This window comes from Lynx rufus, unplaced genomic scaffold, assembly GCF_022079265.1.
Source record: "Lynx rufus isolate CCGP_SWC_20201006 ecotype Redwood Valley unplaced genomic scaffold, mLynRuf1.p SCAF_2, whole genome shotgun sequence".
Classification (NCBI taxonomy): Eukaryota; Metazoa; Chordata; class Mammalia; order Carnivora; family Felidae; genus Lynx; species Lynx rufus.
The window spans coordinates 213,001,897-213,027,605 of NW_025814834.1; the positions used below are offsets into that span (position 1 = coordinate 213,001,897).

Consider the following 25,709-nt stretch of genomic DNA (forward strand, 5'->3'; position numbering starts at 1 on the left):
CCAGTCGTCACAGTGCTGCCCCAGAGTTTGTTTTGTGGGTTAAAGCAGCGTAGACAGTGCAGACTGCTTAGAAGAGCACCAGGCATTGGGGTTCCTCCAGGGGGTTAGCTGATCTGCCCCCACTATTTGTGGGGGCTCTTTGTTCCCACGCCATCCGTGCCTGAAGAGTGCTGAGAATTTCCAGCCTTCGAGAAGGAGAAGCATGGGAGAAACACAGCTTCTCTTTCATCGTAGGGAACCGAGAATTATCTGCTGCTGAATTTGGGGAGAAGGACTTTTGTCCTGCAGGGGAAGGGTCTGTGCTTGTCCAGCACAATCGGACATCAGGTGGGACGGTCTGTCTGTCACAGGAGATGGTTTAGGAAACTCTTCGTGGCTGTACAGCTAAGCCACATTCTCCAATCCTATCTCTATTCATATATTCATTCAAAAATATGTTTTGAGAGTTCTAGTTACTGGGAATCCAGGAGGGAACAAAACCAAAAGCCTGACCTCACAGAGATGACATTGGAGTGGGGAGGGGCAGGGAAGCGGAAAATAAACAAGTATATACATACGTCATAGGTCACGCGGTGCTGAGTGCTATAGAGAAAACTAAAGCCACGTTGGGGGGCGGCTGGAGAATGATCATGGTGGGGGTGGAGTAGGGGGAGCGTCTCTGATAAAGCGCCATCTGAGCAGAGGCCCAAAGAAAGTGAAGGAGTGGGCCAGACGCAGGGAGCAGGTGCAAAGGCCCTGAGGTCACCTGTGCTTGGCGTGTTTGAGGGATGGCAGGCAAGGTGCAGTGACAAGTTTGGGGGCGTGGCAGTAAGGATCTTGGCTTTCACTTTGAGACAGATGAAGAGGCTTGGGAGGGAAATGTGTCGAGCAGAAGAATGATGGGATGAGCGCTTTTCTGCAAAAGACACTTTGGGGCTGCTGAAGGGAGGATTGGGGCAGCCTGTAGAGCAAAAACATCAGGGCGGCTCCGAGGCCCCTGCAGTAACGAGACCGATTGTCTAGTCTCCTTCCTCGGGATCCCACGTCATCCACACAGTTCTAGACTCAGGGCGGGAAGGGTGTTATCCGCTGAGCCCATCAGCTGTCACGGGTGTTCTTGCAGAGGTAGTATCTGTTACACGGCTAACTACCTGTAATGAGTAGGAAGAGTTCACATCTGGGATGCATGTCATTGAAGAAGGTCGAGGAGTCATAAAAATTGGTAGCTCCCAACAGTTTTGCCACTAAGAACCTGATGGGTTACTGTTTCCAGAGCCCAGCTTTGAGAGATTTTGTCCACCAAACAAACCCCATGTTTGACAGATAGCTCTGTGGTCTTGTCACTACCAAGTGAGTGGCTCCTGATTGGCTTTCTTGAGAGACCGGTCCTCCCTTACCGACCCGCAGCCCACCTTTCGGGGCCCTGGCCAGGCATCACACGCTAGGATCCTTCCCACCCAGACATTTCTGACCTGTTCTGGATTTTCTTGGTTTTTGTGACATTCGTATATTGTGTGCCAGCTCAAAGCTGGGAGCTGTGGGTGCAGACATGGTAAGCACAGCCCCCCACCCCGTGGAGGAGACATGGGGGCAGGCAGGGAGGAGAGGGGAAGGGGGACACAGGTAGCATTCACGGCAGGCTTCCCACAGGAGGCGTTTCCTGCACTGAGTTTTTTTTTTTTTTTCAACGTTTATTTATTTTTGCGACAGAGAGAGACAGAGCATGAACGGGGGAGGGGCAGAGAGAGAGGGAGACACAGAATCGGAAACAGGCTCCAGGCTCCGAGCCATCAGCCCAGAGCCCGACGCGGGGCTCGAACTCCCGGACCGCGAGATCGTGACCTGGCTGAAGTCGGACGCTTAACCGACTGCGCCACCCAGGCGCCCCTCCTGCACTGAGTTTTGAACAGGAACTGGCAAACCTCCTCTGAAAGGGCCGGATGGTAAATATTTTAGGCCTCGCAAGACATACAGTCTCTTGTAAGTCCTCAGATTTGCCATTGTAGTGCAAAGCCGCCCTGGATGATGTGTAAACCTGTGGGCCTGGCTGTGCTCCAATACGACTTTACTCACAAACACATATGGGAGGGGCGGAAGAAGGGGGGTGTGGCCCTGGGCTGTGGTTTGCGGACCTCTGCTCTCGAAGAATAAGGAAGCGATCGCCCAGCACTTGTCCAGGAGAAATGGAGAGTGTGGAATATGGCCTTGGAGCGTGGTAGATGGTGCTTCCCAAAGGCGGCCCTGGAACCGTGGTCACATGTCCAGGCACGCACAGACCCTTCGCAAAATGAGAACGATGAGGGCGTTGCGGTGAGTTGTTCTTAAGGCTCAACGTATTTACTGCTGTTTCCTTTTATCCCACCCTTCCTAACTTCAATGGCGTACAAAGGTTTCTCTTATAAAATGTTGATGTCGGGGCGCCTGGGTGGCTCAGTCGGTTAAGCGTCCGACTTCAGCTCGGGTCATGATCTCGCGGTCCATGAGTTCGAGCCCTGCATCGGGCTCTGCGCTGACAGCTCGGAGCCTGGAGCCTGCTTCGGATTCTGTGTCTTCCTCTCTCTGCCCCTCCCCTGCTCGTACTCTCTCTCTCTGTCAAAAATAAATAAACGTAAAAAATAAAATAAGATATGACAACGACGATGTTGTTGATGATGATAGTGTGTTTTTCATGTCCTCACAGGGCAGAATTATAAGCTGCCGTCCTATGTCAGTCTCTCCGTTTCTTATTATTTTTTCTTTTTACCAGCATATAAAATCCAAAAGTCTGAGGACCACAGCTCTGGACCATAGGCTCTCAAGAGATCTTTGTCACGGGCACACGGTCTTTGCCTCAACCTCTGGTCATGCCTTTCATTCCAGGGCCGCCTCTGGGACATGGGACATGGGAAAGAAGCCCACTGCCCCGGGGGCACTCAGATGCTTGCACGGGGACCAGCCCCCGTGACACGAATGAGTGAAGAGGCTCACGGCATGTGTCCTGTCTCATTATGGCAGCCTGACAGTTGTGTCCATATGACTATGCCGCTTGGTCTCCTGATTTAAATTGTGGTGTTTTGGGTTTTTTTAGATTCTTTTTTTTTAACATTTTTTTTAACGTTTATTTATTTTTGAGACAGAGAGAGACAGAGCATGAACGGGGGAGGGGCAGAGAGAGAGGGAGACACAGAATCGGAAGCAGGCTCCAGGCTCTGAGCCATCAGCCCAGAGCCCGAAGCGGGGCTCGAATTCATGGACCACGAGATCGTGACCTGAGCTGAAGTCGGACGCTTAACTGACTGAGCCACCCAGGTGCCCCTTTTGTTTTAGATTCTTAAAAGACCACCACCATCGCATTGACAAGAAAAAAAAAACGCAGCCTGAGTGGGGCTCATGGTTGCCATTAAAAAAATTTTTTTATAATGTTTATTTATTTTTTGAGAGAGAGACAGAGCATGAGCAGGAGAGGGGCAGAGAGAGAGGGAGACACAGAATCCGAAGCAGTTTCCAGACTCTGGCTGTCAGCACAGAGCCTGATGTGGGGCTCGAACTCACGAACCGCAAGATCATGACCTGAACTGTCAGTCCGACGGTTAACTGACTGAGCCACCCAGGCGCCCTTCATAGGCTGCCATTTTTAATCTCTTAATCCAAATTCTCAATTCCTGGCAATGAGTCTGCGGTGACTGCACACACAGCCCGACATCCGCCAAGAGACAGTCCTTTGGGAAGATACCATATCTCGGGGGCTCCATCCTAGGCCTGAGGTGCCTCTAACACCCACCCACACTTTCATATTCCACCCGCGCCTCTTGTGTTCAAGGCCTTTCGCATTCCGCTCTAATAATCCCTCAAACTCCAAGGTATTCGCTCGTTCTGTAAATATTGATGAGAACACATGAGACCTTCCAGACACCCTGTCTCTTCATTCTTCAATTTGTGAAGCCCTGCAGATTCTCCAACTGTATATTATCTTCCTTTCCGGTGGCTTCGTGTTTTTTAGTTCTGGTTCCTTTGTTGGATTATTAATGTCCTGGGGCCCAGGAACTCACTTTCTTCAGGACTACAGACAACGTAGGCAGACGGAAAAAACACGGGCTTCTGAATAAGACCGAGTGTAGCTCAAATTCTGGCTCCATCACTTAATAGGAGAATTGCCAACGATTTCTGAGCCCCGTTTCCTCAGCTATGCCCTGGGCATATTCCCGCTCACCTCCCAGAGGGAAGTCAGCGATGAATGACGTGTGTTAAGGGGTATGCTCTGTATCACACAGTAGGTGCCCAACACATGATACCCCCACACGGGCACACATGTCCTTCCGACTGAGGGCATGGGTGAGAGCTCAGGAAGGTGTAGGTGAATTATACTGAATGGGAGGTTATGCATATTTTCTCTTTTCAGAAATCGGCCCAGTGGGTCTCCCCTGGGCTCTCCCAGCCCTACCCTCCAGTGTTGACTCCCTTGGGACTAGCCCTTTGCGCTATGGCTGCTAATCCCTGATGAAATATCACATAGAGTCTCTTTAGGAGACCATGGCCTTCATTTAAAAAGAAGGAGCAACCCAATAAGTACCTGAAAGGATGCTCAATGTCACTAGTCGTTAGAGGAATGCAGAACAAAATCACACCCACAAAAAATGAGATAAGACTTTACACCCACTAGGATGGCCATTATTATTTTAATGTCACATAACAAGCGTGGGCAAGGACGTGGAGAAATGGGAACCTTCGTGCACCGCTGGTGGGAATGTAACATAGTGCCACCATTGTGGAACGCAGCATGGCGGTTCCCCGAAGAGTTAAACGTAGAATCACCATATGATCGAGCCATTCTACTTCTGAGTATATATCCCAAAGAACAGAGCAGAGACTCCCAACAGCTTTTTATATGCCGATGTTCACAGCAGAAGTATTTACAGTAGCCACAAGGTGGAAACAACCCAGTGTCCATCAACAGATGAATGGACAAACAAATGTGGTGTATCCTTGCAATGGAAGACCATTCCGCTTAAAAAATAAGGAAATTCTGATACGTGCTACCACATGGAGGGACCTTAAAAACCTTATGTTTGGGGAAAGAAGCCAGTCACACAAGGACAAATATCATATGATTTCACATATATGAGTAGGTGAGTTCATAGAGACAGTAGGATGAGGGAGACAGAGAGGGGGAAGGGGAGAGTTATTGTTTCTTGGACACGGAGTTTGGGGGATGAGAAAGTTCTGGAAACAGGGAGTAGTGATGATTGTACAACATCGTGGGTATACGTAATGGCACTGAATTGTGTACTTATAAACAAAACGGTAAGCTTTGTGTCGTGTCGAGTTGGCCACAATGAAAAGTACAAAGGGGAAGAAGGAGGAGGAGAGAGGGAGGAGGAGGAGGAGGAGAAGGTTGGAGCGAAGATGAAGGAGGAGAAGCCGCCATCCCCTCTGTAGACGGAGAATGATTCTGGGCGTGCAGATTGTCCGTTCTCCTCACTGCTAAACCCCGAGCCGTTTCCGCCTCTTGGCAGCTATTCCAAGCAAGTAGAGGACAGAAGACAATTTCGTTTTAATTTCCACCTCAGACTAATATGATGAGAAAAATGTCTTCTCTCTTGTTGCTGAGGAAAAGCACAGAGAGCACTGTGATGGGCCTAGATATTTGGGCAGACATTACTGGGTGTGCCCAGGAGCGTGTTTTTGGATGAAATGAACATTTGAACCAGGAAAGTGGGTACAGCAGAGGGTCCTCCCCAAGGTGGGTGGGCGGGCCTCATCTAATCAGTTGATTAGAACAAAACCACTGGCCCTCCCCTCCTGTGAATAAGGGGGAGCTCCTCCTGCCTGATGGCCTCAAGCTGGGGCATCAGTTATTTCTTTCTTGCCTTCTGACTTGAACTGAAACATCATCTCTTCCTGAATGTTGAGCCAGTATTCAGACTAGAACTACACTCTCGGTTCTCCTGGGTCTCCAGCTTCTTGGCTGTGGATTTGGGAATTTGTCACCTTCCGTAATCATGGGGGCCAATTCCTTATAATAAATCCCTTTACACACACACACACACACACACACACACACCCTATGAACTGTCTCTGGAGAACCCTGACTAGTGCAAGCACCCTCCTCAGATATCTGGAGTCAGGTGTGGGCACAATTTGAAACCTTGAAAATCTGAACAAAACTAACAGTTTTTTTCAAGCACAAATGGTGGCCAGGCACCATGTTAAGAGTTTTTCAGATATCCCTTTATTTCATGCTCATGACCATGAGCCGGGGGTCTGTTCTAAGACTCACTAGAGGCTGTCCCTCCACGTCTGCATTTCAGAACCCATCTCCTGACAAGGGAGACTTCTCTAGTCTGTCTAGGTCAGGGTGTGGGAACAGGAGGGTTGCTGGAGAGTTCTAGAGAGTCTCTTTAAGAGACAACCTGCCCAAAGGGAACTTGTTCTGAGTTGCTGGGTGGGGCTGTGCAGCCCCGGGAGAGTGGGTGTGTCAGGGTAGTGGTCAGAGTGTGGACTTGAGCCAGACTGGCTGGGGTCACTCTCAGCTCTGTCGTTCCCTGGCTGTGTGGCCTTGGGCAAGTCACTTGATGTCTCTGTGCCTCAGTTTCATCATCTGTAAAATGAGGATAATTACAGTAGGTCGCTCATTGGGTTGGCATGAGGATTAACTAAGCTGACAGGTGTAAAACCCCAGTTGCAGCATCTAGCATACTCAAAGTACTGTATCTGTGCTGGCTTTTATTTGCTCTTCTTAACTCGGACAGCTGAAGAGATGCAGGTCAGGAAAGGAGGGAGAACGTTCCAAATCAAGTAGGGACATCCCAGCGACTCCTTCCCTTCCCTCACGTGCCCATGCCCACCCGCCTTTCCACTCACCCTGTCCTGGTGACCCTCCTGTTAGACCTAAAGTCCTTGAGGCCTGAACTGTGTCTTTCTCTTCTTCCTTCTTTCCCTCCCACCTTCTCTCCTTTCCTTGCTTCCTCTTTTCCTTTCTTTCTTCTTCTTCTTCTTCCTCTTCTTCTTCTTTTTGGTGTGTGCTTCACAGCCTCTAGCGTAAAGCTTCGCTTGTTTTGTTTCATGCCCTAATCAAAGAAAGCCATTTAATAACTAAGCTCAGCAATGAATAATAGCCCTGCCTTAGAAGGTAACTTACTTTTCCAGGCACTTCCACCTGAAGTTCTCAACCAGAGGGACTTTAGTCCCCCCACCCAGGGGACATGTGGCACTGTTGGCAGACATTTGTGATTGTCATACTGGGTGGGGTGCTACCAGCATCTAGTGGGTAGAGGGCAGGAATGCTCATAAACGTCCTGTACCATGTGGGATAGCTCTCCTACAACAAGTGTATATATATATATTTTTTTTTTTTTAATTTTTTAATGTTTATTTTTGAGAGAAAGAGACAGAGACAGAGACAGAGACAGAGCGTGAGCAGGGTAGGGGCAGAGAGAGAGGGAGACACAGAATCTGAAACAGGGCTCCAGGTTCTGAGCTGTCAGCATGGAGCCCATTGCGGGGCTCGAACTCACAAACCACAAGACCGTGACCTAGGCCGAAGTCCGACGCTTAACCGACGGAGCCCCCCAGGTGCCCCCCAACAACAATGATCTGATGCAACATATCAATAGTGTCAAGGGTGAGAAGCTCTGGTCTAGAGTAAGATCCTGCAGGGGAGAAGAGGGGACGGGACCCCTGAAATCAGATTACCGTGACTCCTGAGTTCTGCAGCCTGCCTAGAACGCGTCTCCAGAACGCTCTCTCTGGCAGCAATGCCCTGCCCCCTCTCCTGGGCCTTGTCTGCCCAGCTAATGCTCTTTGTCTGACTTTTTTTATTCCTCTGCCTTTCCTGAGCTACGAAAACCCATGAAGACAGTGTATCTTATCGTGCTAGCTCCATCAATTGTGGTTCCAGAGTCCCTCACCCCTGGTGGGTTTGCATGTGACGTTTGGCAAACAAGCCTGTTTCTTCCAGCTGCAGAGAAATGTGAGATGACATTTTCTAAAAGGGTCACTTTGTAAAAATGCCAAGCTTAATCTCAAGGCACAAAAAACATCGTAGAAACCAGAATTGACTCAAGGAGTCTTGGCAGGCCAAGGGTGGGCTTAAACAGCAGGTGCTGTGGGCTGGTGTTGTTCTGTTGTGGTTGTTTTCTAGTGAATACAGCTTATTGAAGACAGGGACTGCTGGAAAGTTTCTCTAGATAACAGTGACCCGTTGCGGGTTTGAAGATTACAAATACGGTAAAACCTCAGTTTGCGAGCAGAATTCGTTCTGGAAACACGCTTGTAATCCAAAGCACTTGTATATCAAAACAAATTTCAAGAACCATTGGTTCAGTTGTGATCACGTGACATGATGATCATGTCCCATACGAATTGTATTGCAAGACATCGCTCGTTTATGAGGTTAAAATTTACTAGAAATGTTGCCCGTCTTGCGGAACACTCGAACAAGTTACTTGCAATCCAGGGTTTTACTATATTATCTTAGAGTTAGAAACTGTGTTTCATGGAGTCCATTCGCGTCTACCTTGTTTATGTTCATAACATCTTTGGCTCAGGGGAAGAGGTGTTTAGAAGAGGCAGGTCAGTGGATTTTTCCCACTTTTCCATTGAAGAAAACTGTCTACAAGGGAACCCCAATATAACTCTGTCTTCAAGTTCTCTTATTCTGTTCAAATGCATTTAAAATGCTCATAAGAAGTAAACAAAACTTTGGCTTCTGCCAAAGCATAAGAGACTCTTAAAAACTGAGAACAAACTGAGGGTTGATGGGGGGTGGGAGGGAGGGGAGGGTGGGTGATGGGTATTGAGGAGGGCACCTTTTGGGATGAGCACTGGGTGTTGTATGGAAACCAATTTGACAATAAATTTCATATGTTAAAAAAAAAACCAACTTTGGCTTCTTTCAGAAAAAGAAAGTCAAAAACTAGTCAAGCATACCTGGAGAAAGACACAGAGTTTTGTCCAGCTAATCCCTTGGGGATATAAGGTCGGCATTGAATCAGGGAGAGGAGGTGCTGTAAGGCTGGTTGCCAGGCAACGGCTCCCATGGGGAGGAGAGCATCAGCCCCAGTGGGTTGGCTGTACATTACAGAAAAGGTGGGCCAAGACCCAAGGAGGGAGGAAGCCTCTGTTTCTGAGCTGGGGAAGGAAAGATATGCAAATAAAGACCCAAAGGGTGGTCACTGGGTTGCCGTGCAATTAGCAAGCTACTCGTTGCAGTACAGAAGCCAGTTAATTAGTGAGATGTGAAGAGATCATTCTGACTTTCAGATAATTCGGGAGATGGGTTGAGGGCCAGCTTTCTGAAACCTGGAGGCACTGAAAAAGAGAGGAGTTGAAGGTTTTCCTGAAAGTTGAAAGGAAGCCAAAGGTAAGTGTCCTGCAGTGTCCTCACCGCAGTGGTGTCCTCACATTTCCGGGAAGGTGTGTTGCTAAAAGCAAGCTGTGAAAACTCTTGATGCTTCAGTTTTTTTCATCCATAGAACAAGCATAATGGTACCACCTACCTCATGAACTTGTTGCAAGAATTAAAAGTCAGTATGTACGTAGCAGTTAGAAGAGTGTTTGCACATAGTAAGTGCAGTATGAGTCCTAGTTTCTACTGCTTTATTTTTCTCCCCTCTTCCAGATCAGAAACAGATGATCTGATCTCTTTATGGATTTTAATATTAAGCACTTTCTCGTACCTGAAGTTTGTGAAATCATGGTAGTAACTCGACTTTGTGTATAGTTCATATTGTGTATCAGTCAGGATGTGTAGATTACCCTTGGTAACAAACAGTCTTTGCTGGCTGACTACTCACACGAGTCTTTATCTTTTGTTCATGCCCAGTGAGAGTTTGTAATAGTTTTCTAGGGCTGCCACAAGAGAATACCCCAGACTGGGTGACTTAAATGACAGAAATGTATTTTCTCACAGTTCTGGAGTCTGGAAGTCCCAGATCAAGGTGCTGGCATGGTCAGTTTCAGGTGAAGCCTCTCTTCCTGACATGTAGATGGCCACCTTTTTGCAGAGTTCTCACATGGCCTTACCTCCGTGCACACACAGAGAGAGAGAGTGAGTAAGATCTGTAAGAGAGCGAGATCTCTTCCTCTACTTTTTTTTTAATTTGTAAAAATTATTTATTTTAGAGAGAGAGCACACATGCACAAGCATGGGAGTGGGGGCAGAGGGACAAAGAGAGAATCTTAAGCAGGCTCCACACTCAGTGCAGAGCCTGATGTGGGGCTTGATTCCACAACCTTGAGATCATGACCTGAGCTGAAATCAAGAGTTGAACATTCAACTGACTGAGCCACCCAGGTGACCCATGTCTCTTCCTCTTCTCTTTTTTTAAAAAATTTTTAATGTTTATTTATTTTTGAGCGAGAGAAACAGAGCACAAGCAATGGAGGGGCAGAGAGAGAGGGAGACACAGAATCTGAAGCATAGAGACCAATGTGGAGCTTGAACTCATGTACTGTGAGATCATGACCTGAGCTGAAGTCGGACACTTAACTGACTGAGCCACCCACGTGCCCCCTGTCTCTTCCTCTTCTTATGAGGACACCAGTCCTATGAGATTAGGGCCACGCCCTTCTGATCTCATTTAACCTGAATTATCTCCCATTATTATCTCTAATTACAGACACACTGAGGGTTAGGTCTTCAACATATAAATTTCAGGGGGATACAATTCGGTCCAGGTTGGTGGTACAGGTGGGGCCTCTGTTCATGATACTCATTTGGAGACCCTGGTGAGCTGGGGGCTTCATCTTCAGCCATGCTCACCTCTCCCACCTCAGCTCATACTAAATGCCCCTTTGCTCACTCTTCTGCCCCTGGCTACGTGGTGTTCCCCAAACACCAAACTCTTTGCCAACTTCCTGTCTCCTCTGCCTAGACTGGTCTTTCATGACTGGTTCCATCTCATTCTTTAGATCTTCACTAAAATAGTACCCCGTGAACACCCATCTAAAGACGGTCCTCTGTCCCAGACACTCATCCTTTCATGCTAGTGTGTCATCTTAACATTTATGTGTTTCTTGATCTACTCACTAACTGTCTAAACCTAAGCTGCATTAGGTTTTGTTCACTGCTGTATCCCCAGGGCCAAGTATATAGTAGATACTCAATAAACATTTGTTGAATGCATGAATGAGTGTCTGTCTTCTAGAATTGATACTCTTTGAGTGTAGGGGCCTTTTTTTTTTTTTTTGGCCTTGTTTATCACCAATCCCTTGGCACAGGATAAAGCGCTCAATAAATGTGGGTTGAATGAATAAACGAGTATCTGGAGACCCATCCTTATGGTGCTCAGATTATCATGCCTTGGGCAAGTTTTCCTTTGGGCTTACTGAGTCAACAGAGGGTGTAGAATTCACCCACCTGCAATCCTCATAGCTGTCTCTCCCTCTTCCCCTGATGGCATGATGAGGATTCTTATTGTATGTGAAGTGCTTAGAACAGCGTCTGGCCCATGGTAAGTTCTAGTTAGCATTTATGGTTATTGTGTTTTTTTAATTAATTTATTTGAGAGAGAGAGAAGGCATGCGAGTGAGGGAGATGGGCAGAGGGGGAGAGAGAGAGAATCTTAAGCAGGCTCCATGCTCAGCACAGAGCCTGATGTGGGGCTTGATCCCTGGGATCATGACCTAAGCTGAAATCCAAAGTCGGACGCTTAACCGACTGAGCCACCCAGCGCCCCATTCATGGTTATTGTTTTAAAGCACTTTCTCACACATACTCAGATGCCTTGTTTTTCTGGACTGGAGGGTATGAAACTCCTTTTTAAATGAGCCAAACACTCTTCCAGTGAAATCTTAAGGGGACCCTCAATATATAACACAGAGGTTAACAAGGGCTCCTCTGGGCACAGCTGGAGTGGATGTCCCGGAAGCTCTCAAACTCCCCGGGGGAACTCACATCTTAAAGCACTCTTCAGGTGGTTGTGAAAAACACGGAGGCCTCACAGAAGCTTCAGTACCTGCTGTTTGAAGGCCTCCTTCACATATAGCCTATTTTCCCTACTCCTGTCGCAGGAAAACCCTTCTAGGGTAGTGCTGTGCTAACCCTGTTTGTGCCCTGAGGACAATGACGGAGAAGATTGGGGCAGTGACGTTGCCCACTGGAGTGTATTGTATGGATGGGCACTGTCACCCCCCTTCCCCTCCCCCTGCACTGGCCCCTCCTCCACCCGCCACCCCCAAGGCCACATAGTACCCAGGTCTGGATGAAGGTCTACAGAGGCCCTGACCTTGAATCTCCCCTTCTGTCACCATCTGAGTGGTTCAAAACCTAGAGTTCCACACCTTAAGAGCAGAGCAGGGGAGACCAAGGCGTTCGGATTTTCTCATGGTGGTTACTCTGGGACTTTAAAAAACAAAACAAAAAAAAGCTTATACAATCAATCCCCTCCCCTCTTCCGTTCTGGGGGAACACTCCTGCTCTGCACTCAGTAAGCACTCGCCTTGCCAACTTCTAGGCAACCCTGCAGACCTCTCTCTCAACCCTCCTCCTGCCTCTTTCACAGGCCGTGAGGAAATCCAGTGCTCTCTGCCCCTGGGGAACAGGAGGATATTCCTGCACGAGCTGTCCGAGGCCAGCTTCAGCGAGTGTAGGTTCAGCCTGTCGCTCACGGACCTGTTCATCATCATCTTCTCGGGTGTGGCGGTGTCCATCGCTGCCATCATCTCCAGCTTCTTCCTGGCCACCGTGGTGCAGTGCTTCCAGAGATGTGCCCCCAACAAGGACACCGAAGACGAGGAGGACGAGGATGAGGACGACTGAGCCGCCCCCTCCCTTCCTGGATTGCCAGAGCCCAGGCGGGGCTCCCCTCCGAGCCTAGCGGGAAGAGGGGAAGCTGGAAGTGGGAAGCAGTCAACCCACGGTGCCCAGAGCAGCACCTGCCCCCGGCCGTGCACCTGGCCGTGCACCTGGCTGCGCACCTGGCCACACACCCCGGATGCCCGCTGGGACCTCCCATCTCAGAGTTTAAGACCTTAGGGGTGGACGAGCCCAGGAAGGATTCTGGAGGGACCTGCCTCTTGGCTTGAGGTTCGAGAATGGGGTAGAGAGAGGCTTCCCCGCTGACCCTGAACCCCAAGCCGGGGGGAGCAGACGCTTGCAGCTCTGACCACCGAGCTGGCTTGTGCATCTGTTCTCTGGCCTGGCTTGGGACACTGAGCAGCAGCCTCTTCATCCCGGGATGCAGCCGCTCAGACAGGGACTCACGTCCAGGGCCCTGTCCCTGGAGTGGACTTCTGCCATACCGGGCTTCGGCAGCCTCTGGAGGTCCACAAGACAGATCCCCATTTGGCTAAAGTGGCACCGAGGGAAAAGCTAAGATCTGGCCAAAGGGCGTTTGTTGCTGTAATTTGGTGAGCAGGTGAGGAAGACTTTTCCTGACAGAGCTCACACCCTGTCCTCAGCCCAAGAGGAAGCAACTTGTAGAGGAAGGAGGGTCCGTCTTGTATACAGTCTCCATAGCCTCTGTGCCCCATCACTCCTTCCCCTGAAACACAGCCACTTGTCTCCCTTCCCCGGCCCCTTCCCCAGCCCCCCCACCACTGGAATGCCTCCTCAGCCAGCTAATGCCTGGCTGGTCTCTGTGCTGGCACGGGTCCAGACTTGTCACCTCCAGAACTTGTGGTAAACTTTCCCCCGAGGCCAGGATTCCAAAAAGCAGGTCGTGCTGGACCAAGAAAATGCTAAAAAAAAACAAAACAAACAAACAAACAAACAAAAACACCAGAGATTTGGCCTCTGAGAAACCTCCATCAGTGGCCTTAGGGTGTGTGTTACATTTCCTTGGAGCAGAGTTTGTGACAGGCCGTGTTTTCCTGGATGTGGAAGACGGTGCTGGGTTCAGAGATAATATGAAGCCACGTCATGTGCCTGGCGGGTTAATGTAGGGCGACGGTGTCAGCAACATTGGACTCTGCTGGGGACTGAGACTTTGAGGGAGCCTGAGAGAAGCCCTGGGTGTTTCTGGGAACCACCTCTCCACTGTTTCTCCTAATATATTCCTTATGTGCTCTTCCTCCATTGCTCCCTCTTATCTCTGCCTCCACAAAGACCCACTGTCGCTTGCTAAGGGCCAGGCACTGGTCTGGGCAGCGTGGGTGTGTGCTGAATAAGAAGACAGGGCCCCTGCTCACTTGGCCTCTTTGTTTTTAAGTTTATTTATTTATTCTGAGAGAGGGAGATGAGGAGGGGCAGAGAGAGAGGCAGAGAGAGAATCCCAAGTAGGCTCTGTGCTCTCAGGGCAGAGCCCGATTCAGGGCTCGATCCTGCAAACTGCCAGATCACGACCTGAGCCAAAACCGAGCGTTGGATGCTCAACTGACTGAGCCACCCAGGTGCCCCTCTCTTGGCCTCTGTTCTTGCGGGGGAAACATGAAACAAGCAGGTAGACAGAACTGTAATTAAGGTGGTGATAGGCACCGTGAAAGAAAGAAATGAGGTCCTGCGACAGAGTAATGGTAGAAGCTATACAAGAATGGGTAAATGGGTATATTAGCCAGGGCTCTCCAGAGAAACAGAACCCACAGGGGATATGTATTCTATATATCTATTACTGTTTGTCCATCCACTCATCCATCCATTCAACCATCCATCCATCCATCCATCCATCCATCTAGATTATAAGGAATTGACTCACATTATATGGAAGTTGCAAAGTCCCAGTATCTACTGCTGGCCAGCTGGAGACCCAAGGGAAAACAGTGGTGTAGTTCCAGTCTGAGTCCAAAGGCCTGAGAACTGACAGAGCCACTGGTCTCCCTTCTAGTCCAAGGTCAGGAGAGGACTCAGCTCAAGCAGTCAGGCAGACAGAGAAAGCTGGGGCTTGGGGTGGTGTGTGTGGGGGGGGATAATTCTCCCTTCCTTCACCTTTTTGTTCTATTCAGACCCCCAATGGATTGGATGCTGCCTGCCCACACTGGGGATGACATTGTGCTTTACAGTGTCTACAGATACAATGCTATTCTCATCCAGAGACATCCTTAAGGTCATACCCTTAATAATGTTTCACCACATATCCAGGCACCCCGGACCCAGGCAAGTTGATGCATGAAACTAACCCTCACATCAGGGAAGGTCTCATTGGGTAGCTTCAAGCTGAATCCTGCCTCCTTCCCTCCCTCTCTCCTCTTCTACTCTTTCTACTCCTCTTCCCCCTTCCCCCTGGAGGAGACTCGGGCCCCTGTCTGGCCCCCAGCATTGTTGGCCCCAGGGGAGACCACTAGCTCAGGAGCTGTCTTGTCACAGAGTCACTGGGCAGGCGGGCAGCATCTTTCACACGCTCCATTGCACCCCAGCGCCAGAAGGAGCCACCTCTGTGGGCTCCCCCTCAGCTCAGGTACCACTTCCCTGGAGAAAACTGTATGAGCAGCCTGAAGGCGGTCGTCATGAACGTTAGGTGCTGCGTGAATTCCAGGTTCCAGCCATCATGCGCACCTTCCTGTGAATGAAGGCTCACGGAGAAGGTGCTCAGTCAGGGGAGGGGACTCTACTGACACCGGGCTACCTGAGAACAGGGAAAAGACCATGGCAGAGGTGTGTGTCACAGGCTCGGAGGCTGAGAGTGTGAGGCACAAAACAGTCTAACGTCAGCACCTCCCCAGCCTGGCCGCGGACTCACTGAGATTTGTGTGGGGTCAGAATTGCTGTCTGTTGTCACAGGGTCCGGTCCCCCCCCTCCACAAGCACCCTACCAGGGACACTGCTAAAGGCCCTGGATCCAACTGGGCTCCTGCCAAAGTTACAACTTGTTTCTCCCAGAATCCTGGGGAATTGGTGCCCTGGGCTGTGAAATTAGTACCACAGCCTTGGTCTGATGGGTTCCAGTGGGACTTAATGAGTCTTAATGAGACTTAATGAGTCTATTTCACCCCTCATGGCCAACAGAGTCAGCTGTTTCCTTAGAAGGCACAAGCCCTGCATGGCACAGGGGCCCGTGGTTATTTCCTGAATGAACGAGTGAGTGGGGGAGGGACAGCCAGGGACAGTTGGGCACAGATCAACCCCCACCTCTGCTGGCTGCACCCCAGAGTTTTGGAAGGAACATGACTCTGGGGAAGAAGGGCTTTAAAATATTACCAGCTGAAACCATCACTGCCCGGACATAAAGCCTGTGAAACGCTCAGGACATTGGGGACAGGAGGGACATCCAAGCCCAAGAAAATATATACTGACCAGGAGCCCCGGCTCCACTGGGAAAATGCCTTTCAAGAAGTGACAGTGGCACAAGCAAGAGGCAGTGACTCAGTGATCTCTGGCTGGCTGTGGGGTCTCAGGTTATAACTAACAGCAACAAGGACAGTGCTACATACCGACTGAGGGCCTCCTGCACCAGAAATACCCCCTGTCAGATCACCACCGGTGTCATTGTGTCTCAGATGTCACCTCCTCAGAGTAGCACAGTACCTCGTGCTACTTTCTGCACAGCACGTACCCATGATGTGACATTGTTCCACCTGTTTACGTGGTATAGTCTACCTCTCTGGACTGGAACAGGAGCTCCCCAAGAGCTGGGATTCGGGCTGTCCGTGTCCCCAGAGCCGTGCCTGGCACACAGCAGTGGCACAACCAATACTCATGTTGATTAAAAGACCAAACAAAAGAATTCCATGCACCATACCAGGAACACCACAAACATAAGCTCTTTTCAAACCTCTTTATAACTCCAGGGGAGAGTTGCTACTATCCCAAGTTTATAGATGAGGGAAACTGAGGCTCAGAGAAGGTGGGTAGGTGACAGGAACTGGCAGAGCTAGACCAGATTCACATTTGGGCTTGGAGGCCTGTGCTCCTGGTTACGATCATAGTTCGTGTGCATTGAGGACACTCTATGCTAGATGCTGGACAAGACCCATTAGGTGACTCACAACCCCTGTAAGGCAGTGTATTCATCCGGGTTTCCCCAAGAAATAGAACCAATAGGATGCGTATAGACAGAGAAAGATTTATTCTAAGGAATTGGTCCGTGTGATGGTGGAGGCTCACAAGTGCAAAATCTATGGAGCAGGCTGGCAGGCTGGAGACCCAGGGAAGAGCCGATCTTACAGTTCAAGTTTGGACACCGTCCCCTGTATAATCCCCTTTTAGTTCCACTTAATGGAACTGAGTCCACAAGGCCACATCATGACTGGGCGATTTGCTTTCCCCAGAGTCTACCGGTTTAAATAATCTCAGCTAAAAACACCCTTGTAGAAACATCCAGCGTAACGCTTGACCGCACATCTGAGCACCAGCCAACTTGACCCAGGAAGCAAACCATCACACACAGGTACCATTATCACTTCCCCTTTTACAGACCCATCGCCTCTGCGTGGCCGTTGAGAGAACTGGCTTGGGCCTGGGAGTAACCGGCCTGGCAGGACACAGCCCTTGAGGGAGTGGAGTTTGGCCACAGGGCGCCGACCACCGCTCACTCTCTCTCCACCCAACTGCATGCCCTTCTCAGGCCAGTGGGAGCGGGCTTGACGGGGACAACCCGGGGTGGCGCTCTTCTCGGAGCGGTGTGCTGGGCTCCAGGAAGAGTAGCTCCCCTTGCTGGGTGCAGCCAGGATGAATTTATTTGGAGTCTCGAATCTAATGTCTCAGACCCCTTCCGGAGAGTCAAAACCACCAAGACATCTTGTCTCATTGTCTTGCTCTCCTTGATGTCTGATGACCAGGATTCTGGCAGGCATCACAGATGAATTCACCTTATGATGATGACAGCGGGTACCCCCAGTACAGCCCTTGACCCCAGGCCTGGGGTCCCAGCGCTTTAGAGGGTCCTATCCCCGCCTTACTCTGAGCTCTTCCCCCTGGAGTGAAGGATCTGTAGGGGACAGGGTACATACTCAAAAGCAATGTCCTCTTCTAGAACATTCTCTGGAAACACAGGACCCCAGAATTTCCCGCAAAAACGGTGTCAAATGATCTGCACCCACCATCCCTCTGCCAGGATGGACTGAGTGGCCAGGCAGTAGAGGTTGGCAGGGTGTGTGAACAGAGGTTGGCTGTGCAAGCTGGAGTGTCCATGTAAGTGTGCACAAGACCCCTGGAGGCACAGGATAGAAGAGAACGGGGGAGGTCTTAGATAGCTCAGCTCTCCCCACATGCCACATTCTGGTGCAGATTTCTAGGAATGCAAGAATCATTTGAAGCCGGTTTTCCAAGCGTTAAGAAGGTAATTCTGCCAAGATAGCTGGGTGGAACACTTCTCTATCAGTTCATCTTCATTTATGACGTACAACGGTTCCGATGTGGGTATGTGAAGGGTATTTTTACTCTTGTCCTGGCTTCATGGATTCTTACAGGGGGGCCTAGGTACCACAGCAGCAACCAAAGGGCAGCCACAAGCCCCGGTTGTGGCCCTAGGGGCCAACACTGCTTCTGCTCTGCAGAGCTGACCCATACCAGCCTTTGTACAGAAAGCATGAAAAATGCACGCACACCAGTTGCGTTCACCACCCACAGAGGAGGTTTGCATTGAACGTCCATGCTTCAGCCACCCCCTTCTCCCCCTCCTCCTCTTCCTTCCCCCCACTCCCTGCCATGTCCCTATAGGCTCAGATGGCCAGAGTTCCAGACACGAATTCTAGGTTCCAACAGCGGCTGGGGGCGGGTGTTTTTTTCTAACGCTATTAAATTTAATTGGACCCCGGAGCATATCAAGTCTCTAAGTCTCCTTAACATCCTGCCACCACCAGCTGAGCCAGCCACCAGCCCTGGGCCTTGGCCATAAACTCCTTTTTAGTGGCTCCCAGTAGCCTTGAGGGTTAAGTAATTTATTATTTGCAAAAATGGTCTATTGAACCCTGTATGGTAAAACCACCCCAAAGCAGACCCCTGTGGGTTTCATGTGCCTGCAGTCAACAAGGTAGCTTTGTTCTTTAAGACTCCAGGCTAATGAACACACATCCAAACTTGAAATTGTTTTTCCACGGAAAAGACTTTTTAAAAATGAAAAAGAACACTTTTCTGCTATTTGCAAATGTGATCCATTTTTGGAAAACACACGTTTCCAGGGTGCGAGTTGTTATATTTTGGCCTTGGCAAAAAATACGACGTGCTTTTTGGTAAAACCTCATACCTGTGTTTGGGACCGTTCATTAAGAACTCATTTGCTGTCTGGAGTTTTGCTGATATCTAAGCTCAGAATTGGTTTTCCAAGAATCATTCTTTTAGGGTGTGCTACTCAGTATGATACCACCATCCCCATCCAAGCCTCTAACTGAATAATCAGAGTGAAGTAACCATAGGTCTACCAGTCTCCAAAAGAGCCCTTGGGCGTGGAAGGTTAGCTCTCCAATGGAGTGCCTCTCTGCTCCGTCCTTGTAGCCAAGTTCCCTTGGCCATGCCATGGACCCTCTTGAGCCACAACAATGAAACAATGGGAGGGACGTCCCACCCAGCACCTGGCACACAGGTCTGCCCCATTTCTTCAGAATCCCAATGGTGTCTCCTTGAGCGCTCACAGGTGCATAGTAGAGGGGACCGTCTCAAGAGAACCAGAGAATCATAGCCAGAATCCCAGCATCAGATAACAGGAGCCAAAGGCGAGCAATCTGAAGACCTCTGACACATAATGAAGGAGCTCAGTTGTCCTTGTCACCATTTTATAATCAGTCCCCAGCCCTGGCTGTCCTCGATGCGTTTTGGTGCTCACAGAGTCTGCATAAATGTCAGAGGCGGCTCTTACGTGTGAAACCTGAGCATCCCCGGGGGTCCACTCGCCAGAATACAAATGGCGCCACGTGAAGATTCGTTCAAATGGTGTTGTCGTGCTGGATCCCTGACTGACTGCAAGTCCGTGGAAGTATTGCCCTGCCCACTCCCCACCCCACAGACTCTAAGTATTTCCGGGGATGGAGAGTCTCTCTCAGGCTTAAAACCCACCCTGAACTGGTGTCCACCAAGCATCTATCGTGTCTGCTGAAGGTTTACCTTTGTCCTGGACAGTGTGGCCTCCATGAACCCTGCTGGGGCTCCTTGGGGGACCCTTACCCCATGATCGGTGCCCTGCCCACGTGTTTAGTCCCACACCACCATCCCTGGAGGTGCTGTCACGGGCCACCTTCCTTTCAACCCTCACTCACCCCACAGAGCCTCAGTGTGTTTCTCATGGAAATGGGGACAATGCCCCCTCCTTGGGGTCAGACTAGTCTCTAGGCTAGGCTTAGAAGCAGACCTTCTAAGATCCTTCTAATTTCTCCATTTCTTGGGTTTCCTCCCTGAACACCAAAACCTCCCTCTCATCAGGCCCTCCTCCACTCAGGTTTATCGACACGAACAAATAGATTTCCCAGGCAGGGACACCACCATCCATAGCCATGGCAACAAGCCAGCTTTGGTGGCAACAAGCCAGATGAGGCTCAGGTGGGACAGGAAGGGATACGGACATTGGTGGCATTCAGCACCTCCATTCCTTCCTGATTGGTAGGGGAGGTTGCAGGGATCTGCTGAGATGGGGAAAGCCATGGGCTCTCCACACCCTTGCAAAGCTGCCTGGGAACACAAGAAATGCAGGGCAAGATGTTCCCACCACAGGGCTCCAAGCTGGCACCATGGACATCTCCCCCAGCCCCATGGAGCCCTCTGCCCCCAAAGATGCCCGTGGTAGTGTAAACTCCATGAGGTCAGACGCAACAGGTCCCCATCACTAAACACCTTGAGCAGGCCTGGCAGAAAGGAGCCCTCCACTGTCACATGAATGAGGAACACACACTCTTCTCCATCTGAAGAAGCCACACTAGGGGCTTCCCTTAAGGAAGTACAAGGGGGTAAGGAGGCAGAGCAGAGTCCCGGCTGGAGTCCAACGCAGCCTATTACACTTGACCCACAGCCACCGAGATGGTTCCAACAGAGTATTTGGGAGTGGTAATACTGGAGCGTCGAAACAGAGTAATAAAATATTCTGGTATGTGAATTGTACTCACATTCCACCTGACTCTTTGCAGGGTGACTGAGCTGGGCCTCTGTTTGTGCAGCTGACCCTCGGTCCGTGTGACACTGCTGTGAGTGGTCCCAGCCTTTGCCAGCCTGCTCCTGTCCCCAGTGCTCAAGCCTGCAGCCCTAGGGCATGCAAGCCTTGCTTGCTCCAGCCTGAGAGCCCTTGCAACTGGCTGTCCCCTCCACTTGGAATGCTCTTCCTCCACATCTTTGCTCCTTCCTTCTGGTCACAGCCCAAAGATCACCTTCTCAGTGAGGCCTTCCCCGTCCATCTCAGCTAAAGAACCGTCCCCTGCCCACCTCTAATGCACCTCACTCTGTTTCCTTCTCTCCAGAGCGCTCATCGCTGTGTGGGCATCTTGGGTTTTGTTTCCTTGTTTGTTTGCTCTGTCTCCTCCTCTCTTGATGGTAAACTGCAAGAGCAAGGTCGATCCTTGTCTTGTTTATCCTGTAGGACCAGAGCCCGGATCCGTCATGGGCTCCACAGAGCCTCAGTGGTAACTATTTGTGAAGTGGTTGGATGGGTGGGTGGATGGGTAGATAGATGGACGGATAGATGGATGAATTGGTGGATGGACGGGTAGGCAGGTGGATGGATGGATGGATGGATGGATGGATAGATGGGTGGATGGATACCTGGATGGATGGATGGATGGATGGATGGATAAATGGGTAGATGGATGGTTGGGCATGTAGATGAATGGATGGGTGGATAGAAAAGTTTCTACCCTTTCCAAGGACTTGAAAGCCACACATAATGTGCAAGGAATACAACCAAGAAAGGATTAACAAGACATACTGAGTGTGTTAAAGGAGAATGCCTCTTCACCTTGAGGGGGGCAGAGTTCCGAGCCCAAGACTATAACCACTTCAGGGACCACTTGTTGTGTTTCCCTCCTTAGCAGTTGCCCACCTTTGCTGTAGCTCAGGAGCCTTCCCCTCTGCCCCAGTGCGGGCTGCTGATTATGGATACAACCCCCAGACTTTGCACCTCGCCTTTTGTCTGACCCCCAGGAAAACAAGCCCTGGTCAGACTGTCAGATTGCCGAGTCCTGTTAGGCTGTGGGGCCACCTCCTCCCCCCTCCTCTCCTCCCCGAGCCCTCCTCCCCCTTACTCTCCTCTCCTTGGCCCTGCCAGCCTTGGCATCAGCGGCGGGGTACTGAGTGATCTCCATCCGTGACCATCTGACCCCTAATTACTCCCGTTAATTACTTGGACAGGCTTTCCCTGCAAGAAAGGCTTAAAACCCAGCGATGGCGACGGGGGGATGTTCTTCACCTGTCCTTGTCCACCACCTGCCTCTAGAGGGAGGAGACTGTGCACCAGTCAGGTTATTCGATTTTTCCAACCATTTGCTCACAGTGGAGGTCAGTCTGTCCCTTTAACGAGCTCCCTCTAAAAGCTTATTCTCTTGCTAATCCTGAATCTTCTAAAGTGCCTGATTGCTTGCTGGGAGAAATCAGTGTGAGGGCAAGAGAGAGGTGGGGGGAGAGCTCTCTTCAGCGTGGGATTAAGTGCCGGGATGATTTCTGGTCCCCACTCTGACTCCCTTGCCCGGAGCCCCCCAGCCCACACAGCACAGAAGCCCAAGCAAGGTGTAGATGCCCCTCAAACCAGTTCGGGGAGGTTGTGTGGGTCCACACTTCCTCCTCATTCTCCCCCACCCTGCATCAATCCTCCTCGTCCTAGATGCTTCTCACTTGGGACTGGCTCATTCACTCATTCATGCATCACCGTCCTCTATCAGCAAACAGAACAAACACGGTCTCTGACTTCAAGCACTGTCGTAGCAGAGAAAACAAGTAAAGCAATGATCACGATAGAGGTAACGCGTTACCCTGCCAGGAAGTGCAGGTACCCGAAGAGCCCAGGGCAGGGGCCAGCCCAGGGTGAGGGACCGGGAGAAGGGTCCGCGGCTAGAGCTAAGGACTGTGCCCAAACCCCTGCTCTAGGACATGAGCGACTTCCAGCAGGCCTTCTAACAGCGTATGGCTGTGTCCCTAGGAGGACCCCAGCCCCCTATCAAGTGCCCGCCTGAGAAAGCTTATCAGAATTCACTGTGCTAGCCAACACAGGACAATGCGCCCAACTTCCCTGTCTTAGAGCATTTACTCAAAAGGGCTTTCAGTTAAGGGTGCTTCCTCTGTCCCTTTGAGATTATGCATCTGTCCTATAACTCAGGAGTTTTTCTCTGGGGCCTGGGAGCCATTCCTTTGAAATGTAACCATTAGGAAGGGAGGGGCCCGGCTCCCAGTCCCTGTGCGGGGAGCACAGGATCCTAACTTCTGTAACTGCCAAGCTGGCAAACGCAGCTGGCCTCATCTCAGGTGCACTGACCACCCTTTGTAGTTTTTCTGAGCAGCCCCCCACCCCGCTCACCTCCTTCCTCACTGTCCCTTTAAAATGCACAGTCAACTCCGGCAGGTCAGAAGAAAACTCCACCCTCCACTACCATCAGGCCTCACCGGATAAAACGTTTTCACCCCTTTAACTTGGGTCCCGCTGTATTTATCTTTGACACCGTGGAGGGGAGGTTTAATCTGAAACTAGAAAGCTGAGCAGTAGTTAGCCAAGCTGAGGGGGTGGGTCTAGGGCAAGGAGGTGGGGGAGAATGTTCTAGGCAGAGAAAAAGGGAGAAATCAGAAGAGGCTTAGGGGGCTGGAGATGGGAGGGGTGAGGTCTTTGGTGCCTGGCCTGGCCCTGGGAGAGCCTGGGGGCACTGCCTGAGGCTGCACACACCCCACCTCCTTCCCTCTCCCAGTGAGCTTCGCCCAGCCCGCCCTGCCCAGCCCTCCCTGCTGCAGCCCCAATGGCTTCCTTCTTATTAAAAACAAAACCTGAGGGGTGCCTGGGTGGCTCAGTCCGTTAAACCTCCAACTCTTGATATCAGCTCAAGTCGTGATCACAGGGTCGTGGGATCGAGCCCTGAGTTGGGCTCTGAGCTGACGGTACAGACCCTACTTGGGATTCTCTCCCTCTCTCTCTCTGTCTGTCTGTCTCTCTCTCTGCTTCTTCTCTGCTCATGCATGTTCTATCTCTGTATTTCAAAATAAATAAACTTGTAAAAACTAAAGTAAATAAAATGAAATAAATTTTAAAAATATTTAAAAAACCGAGGCACCTGGGTGGCTCAGTGGGTTAAGCGTCTGACTTCAGCTTGGGTCCTGATCTCATAGTTGGTGAGTTCAAGCCTTGTGTTGAGCTCTGTGCTGACAGCTCAGAGCCTGAGGATTCTGTGTCTTCCTCTCTTTCTGCCCGTCTCCCGTTCGCGTACGTCTTTCGCTCTTTCTCAAAAATAAATAAACATTAACTAACTAAATAAATACATTTAAAAAAACACAAAAATCGAGATAGGACATACCACCCAGTCCCCCTTTGAAGTGGACAGTCAGTGGTTTGAGTGCACTTGCAATGTGGTACAGGGGTTACTACTCTCTAATTCTGGAACATTCCATCACACAGAAAGAAGCCCCATACCTATGAGCAGCCACTCCTATTCACCCTCCCTCACCCCTGGAACCACTCATCTACTTCCCGTGTCTGTGGATTAGCCCATTCTGGACATTTCATGTAATGGAATCACGCAAATGTGGCCTCTGGTATCTGGCTTCTGTCGCTCATCATCCTGTTTTCGAGGGTCACCCCTGTTGTGGCATGGGTTCGTATCAGTGCTCCCTTTTCTTTCTTTCTTTCTTTCTTTCTTTCTTTCTTTCTTTCTTTTAATTTTTTAATGTTTATTTATTTTGAAGGAGAGAGAGACAGAGTGTGAGTGGGGAGGGGCAGAGAGAGAGAGAGGGAGACACAGAATCCGAAGCAGGCTCCAGGCTCCGAGCTGTCAGCACAGAGCCTGATGCGGGGCTTGAACTCATGAACTGTGAGATCATGACCTGAGCTGAAGTCAGACGCTTGACTGAGCCACGCAGGCGCCCCTGGGTGCTCCCTTTTCGTGGATGGATAATATTCCACCGGGGGGCTACTTGGCCCTTGGCTCATCCATTCATCGGGGGACAGACGTTGGGATTGCTTCCCTCTTTGGGTACCGTGGATAATGCGGCTGTGAACACTCATGTGCACAGGTGGGATTTAGGGTTTTTTTAGTGAACAAATGTTTTCGATTCTTTGGGGTGTATACATGGGGGTGCAATGGTGGGGTCACATGGTAACTCTTTAACTTTTTGAGGACCTGCCTGTTCTCCGAAGTGACTGCACCACTTTCCATCCCCCCAGCGACGTACCAGGGTTCCAATTTCTCCACGTCCTTGACGACGCTTGTTATTGCCTGTCTTTTTGCGTATAGCCATCCCCATGGGCATGAAGTGGCACACAGCTTCTCTTCCCGTCCCTCCGGTCCCCGCTGTCTACATCTGGCTTTGCGTGCAGAGCGGCACTGTGTGCTGCTGAGAGACCCTCACGAGTCGGTGAGAACACGGCAAACCCAGGGGCTCTGACGTTTCTACCCTTCACCCTGCTGTTTTCTGCATCGCCAGGGAGAAACCCCTTCACTGGGGCAGGTAGCTGACGGCGGCTCATGTCCCAGGTTCCTCCCCATAAAAAGTGCTCAAAGAGGCTGAGCTGGAGAACCTTCCAGCCACAGCATTTTCTGTCCTCATCATCACAGCCCATCTTTGGGTGCAGAGCGTGGTCCTAAACCGCGCTCTGAACTGAACCACACTCTGAAAGGGAGGTCAGTGCCCTGGGGAGAGGAAGAAATGCTCTCAGAACACTTGCTCTGACCCAAGCCGGGTGCAGGTGGACTGTGTCCAGGAGGGCAGGGCCGGGGGCAAGGAGCAGACTGGTGCGGCCAAGGGTCCTGTGAAAGGGAGGCTGTCCAGA

General features: G+C 50.5%; 1 protein-coding gene across 1 annotated transcript in view; it reads left to right on the top strand.

Annotated features, from left to right (window-relative positions):
- The window catches only part of LRRC38 (leucine rich repeat containing 38), a 34,346-nt gene extending 21,628 nt beyond the window's left edge, over positions 1-12,718 (top strand). The window contains exon 2 of the mRNA XM_047082833.1: positions 12,462-12,718. Coding sequence (XP_046938789.1) covers positions 12,462-12,718 — 257 coding nt within the window. The remainder of the gene's footprint in view (positions 1-12,461) is intronic.
- Positions 12,719-25,709: the final 12,991 nt, after the last annotated feature.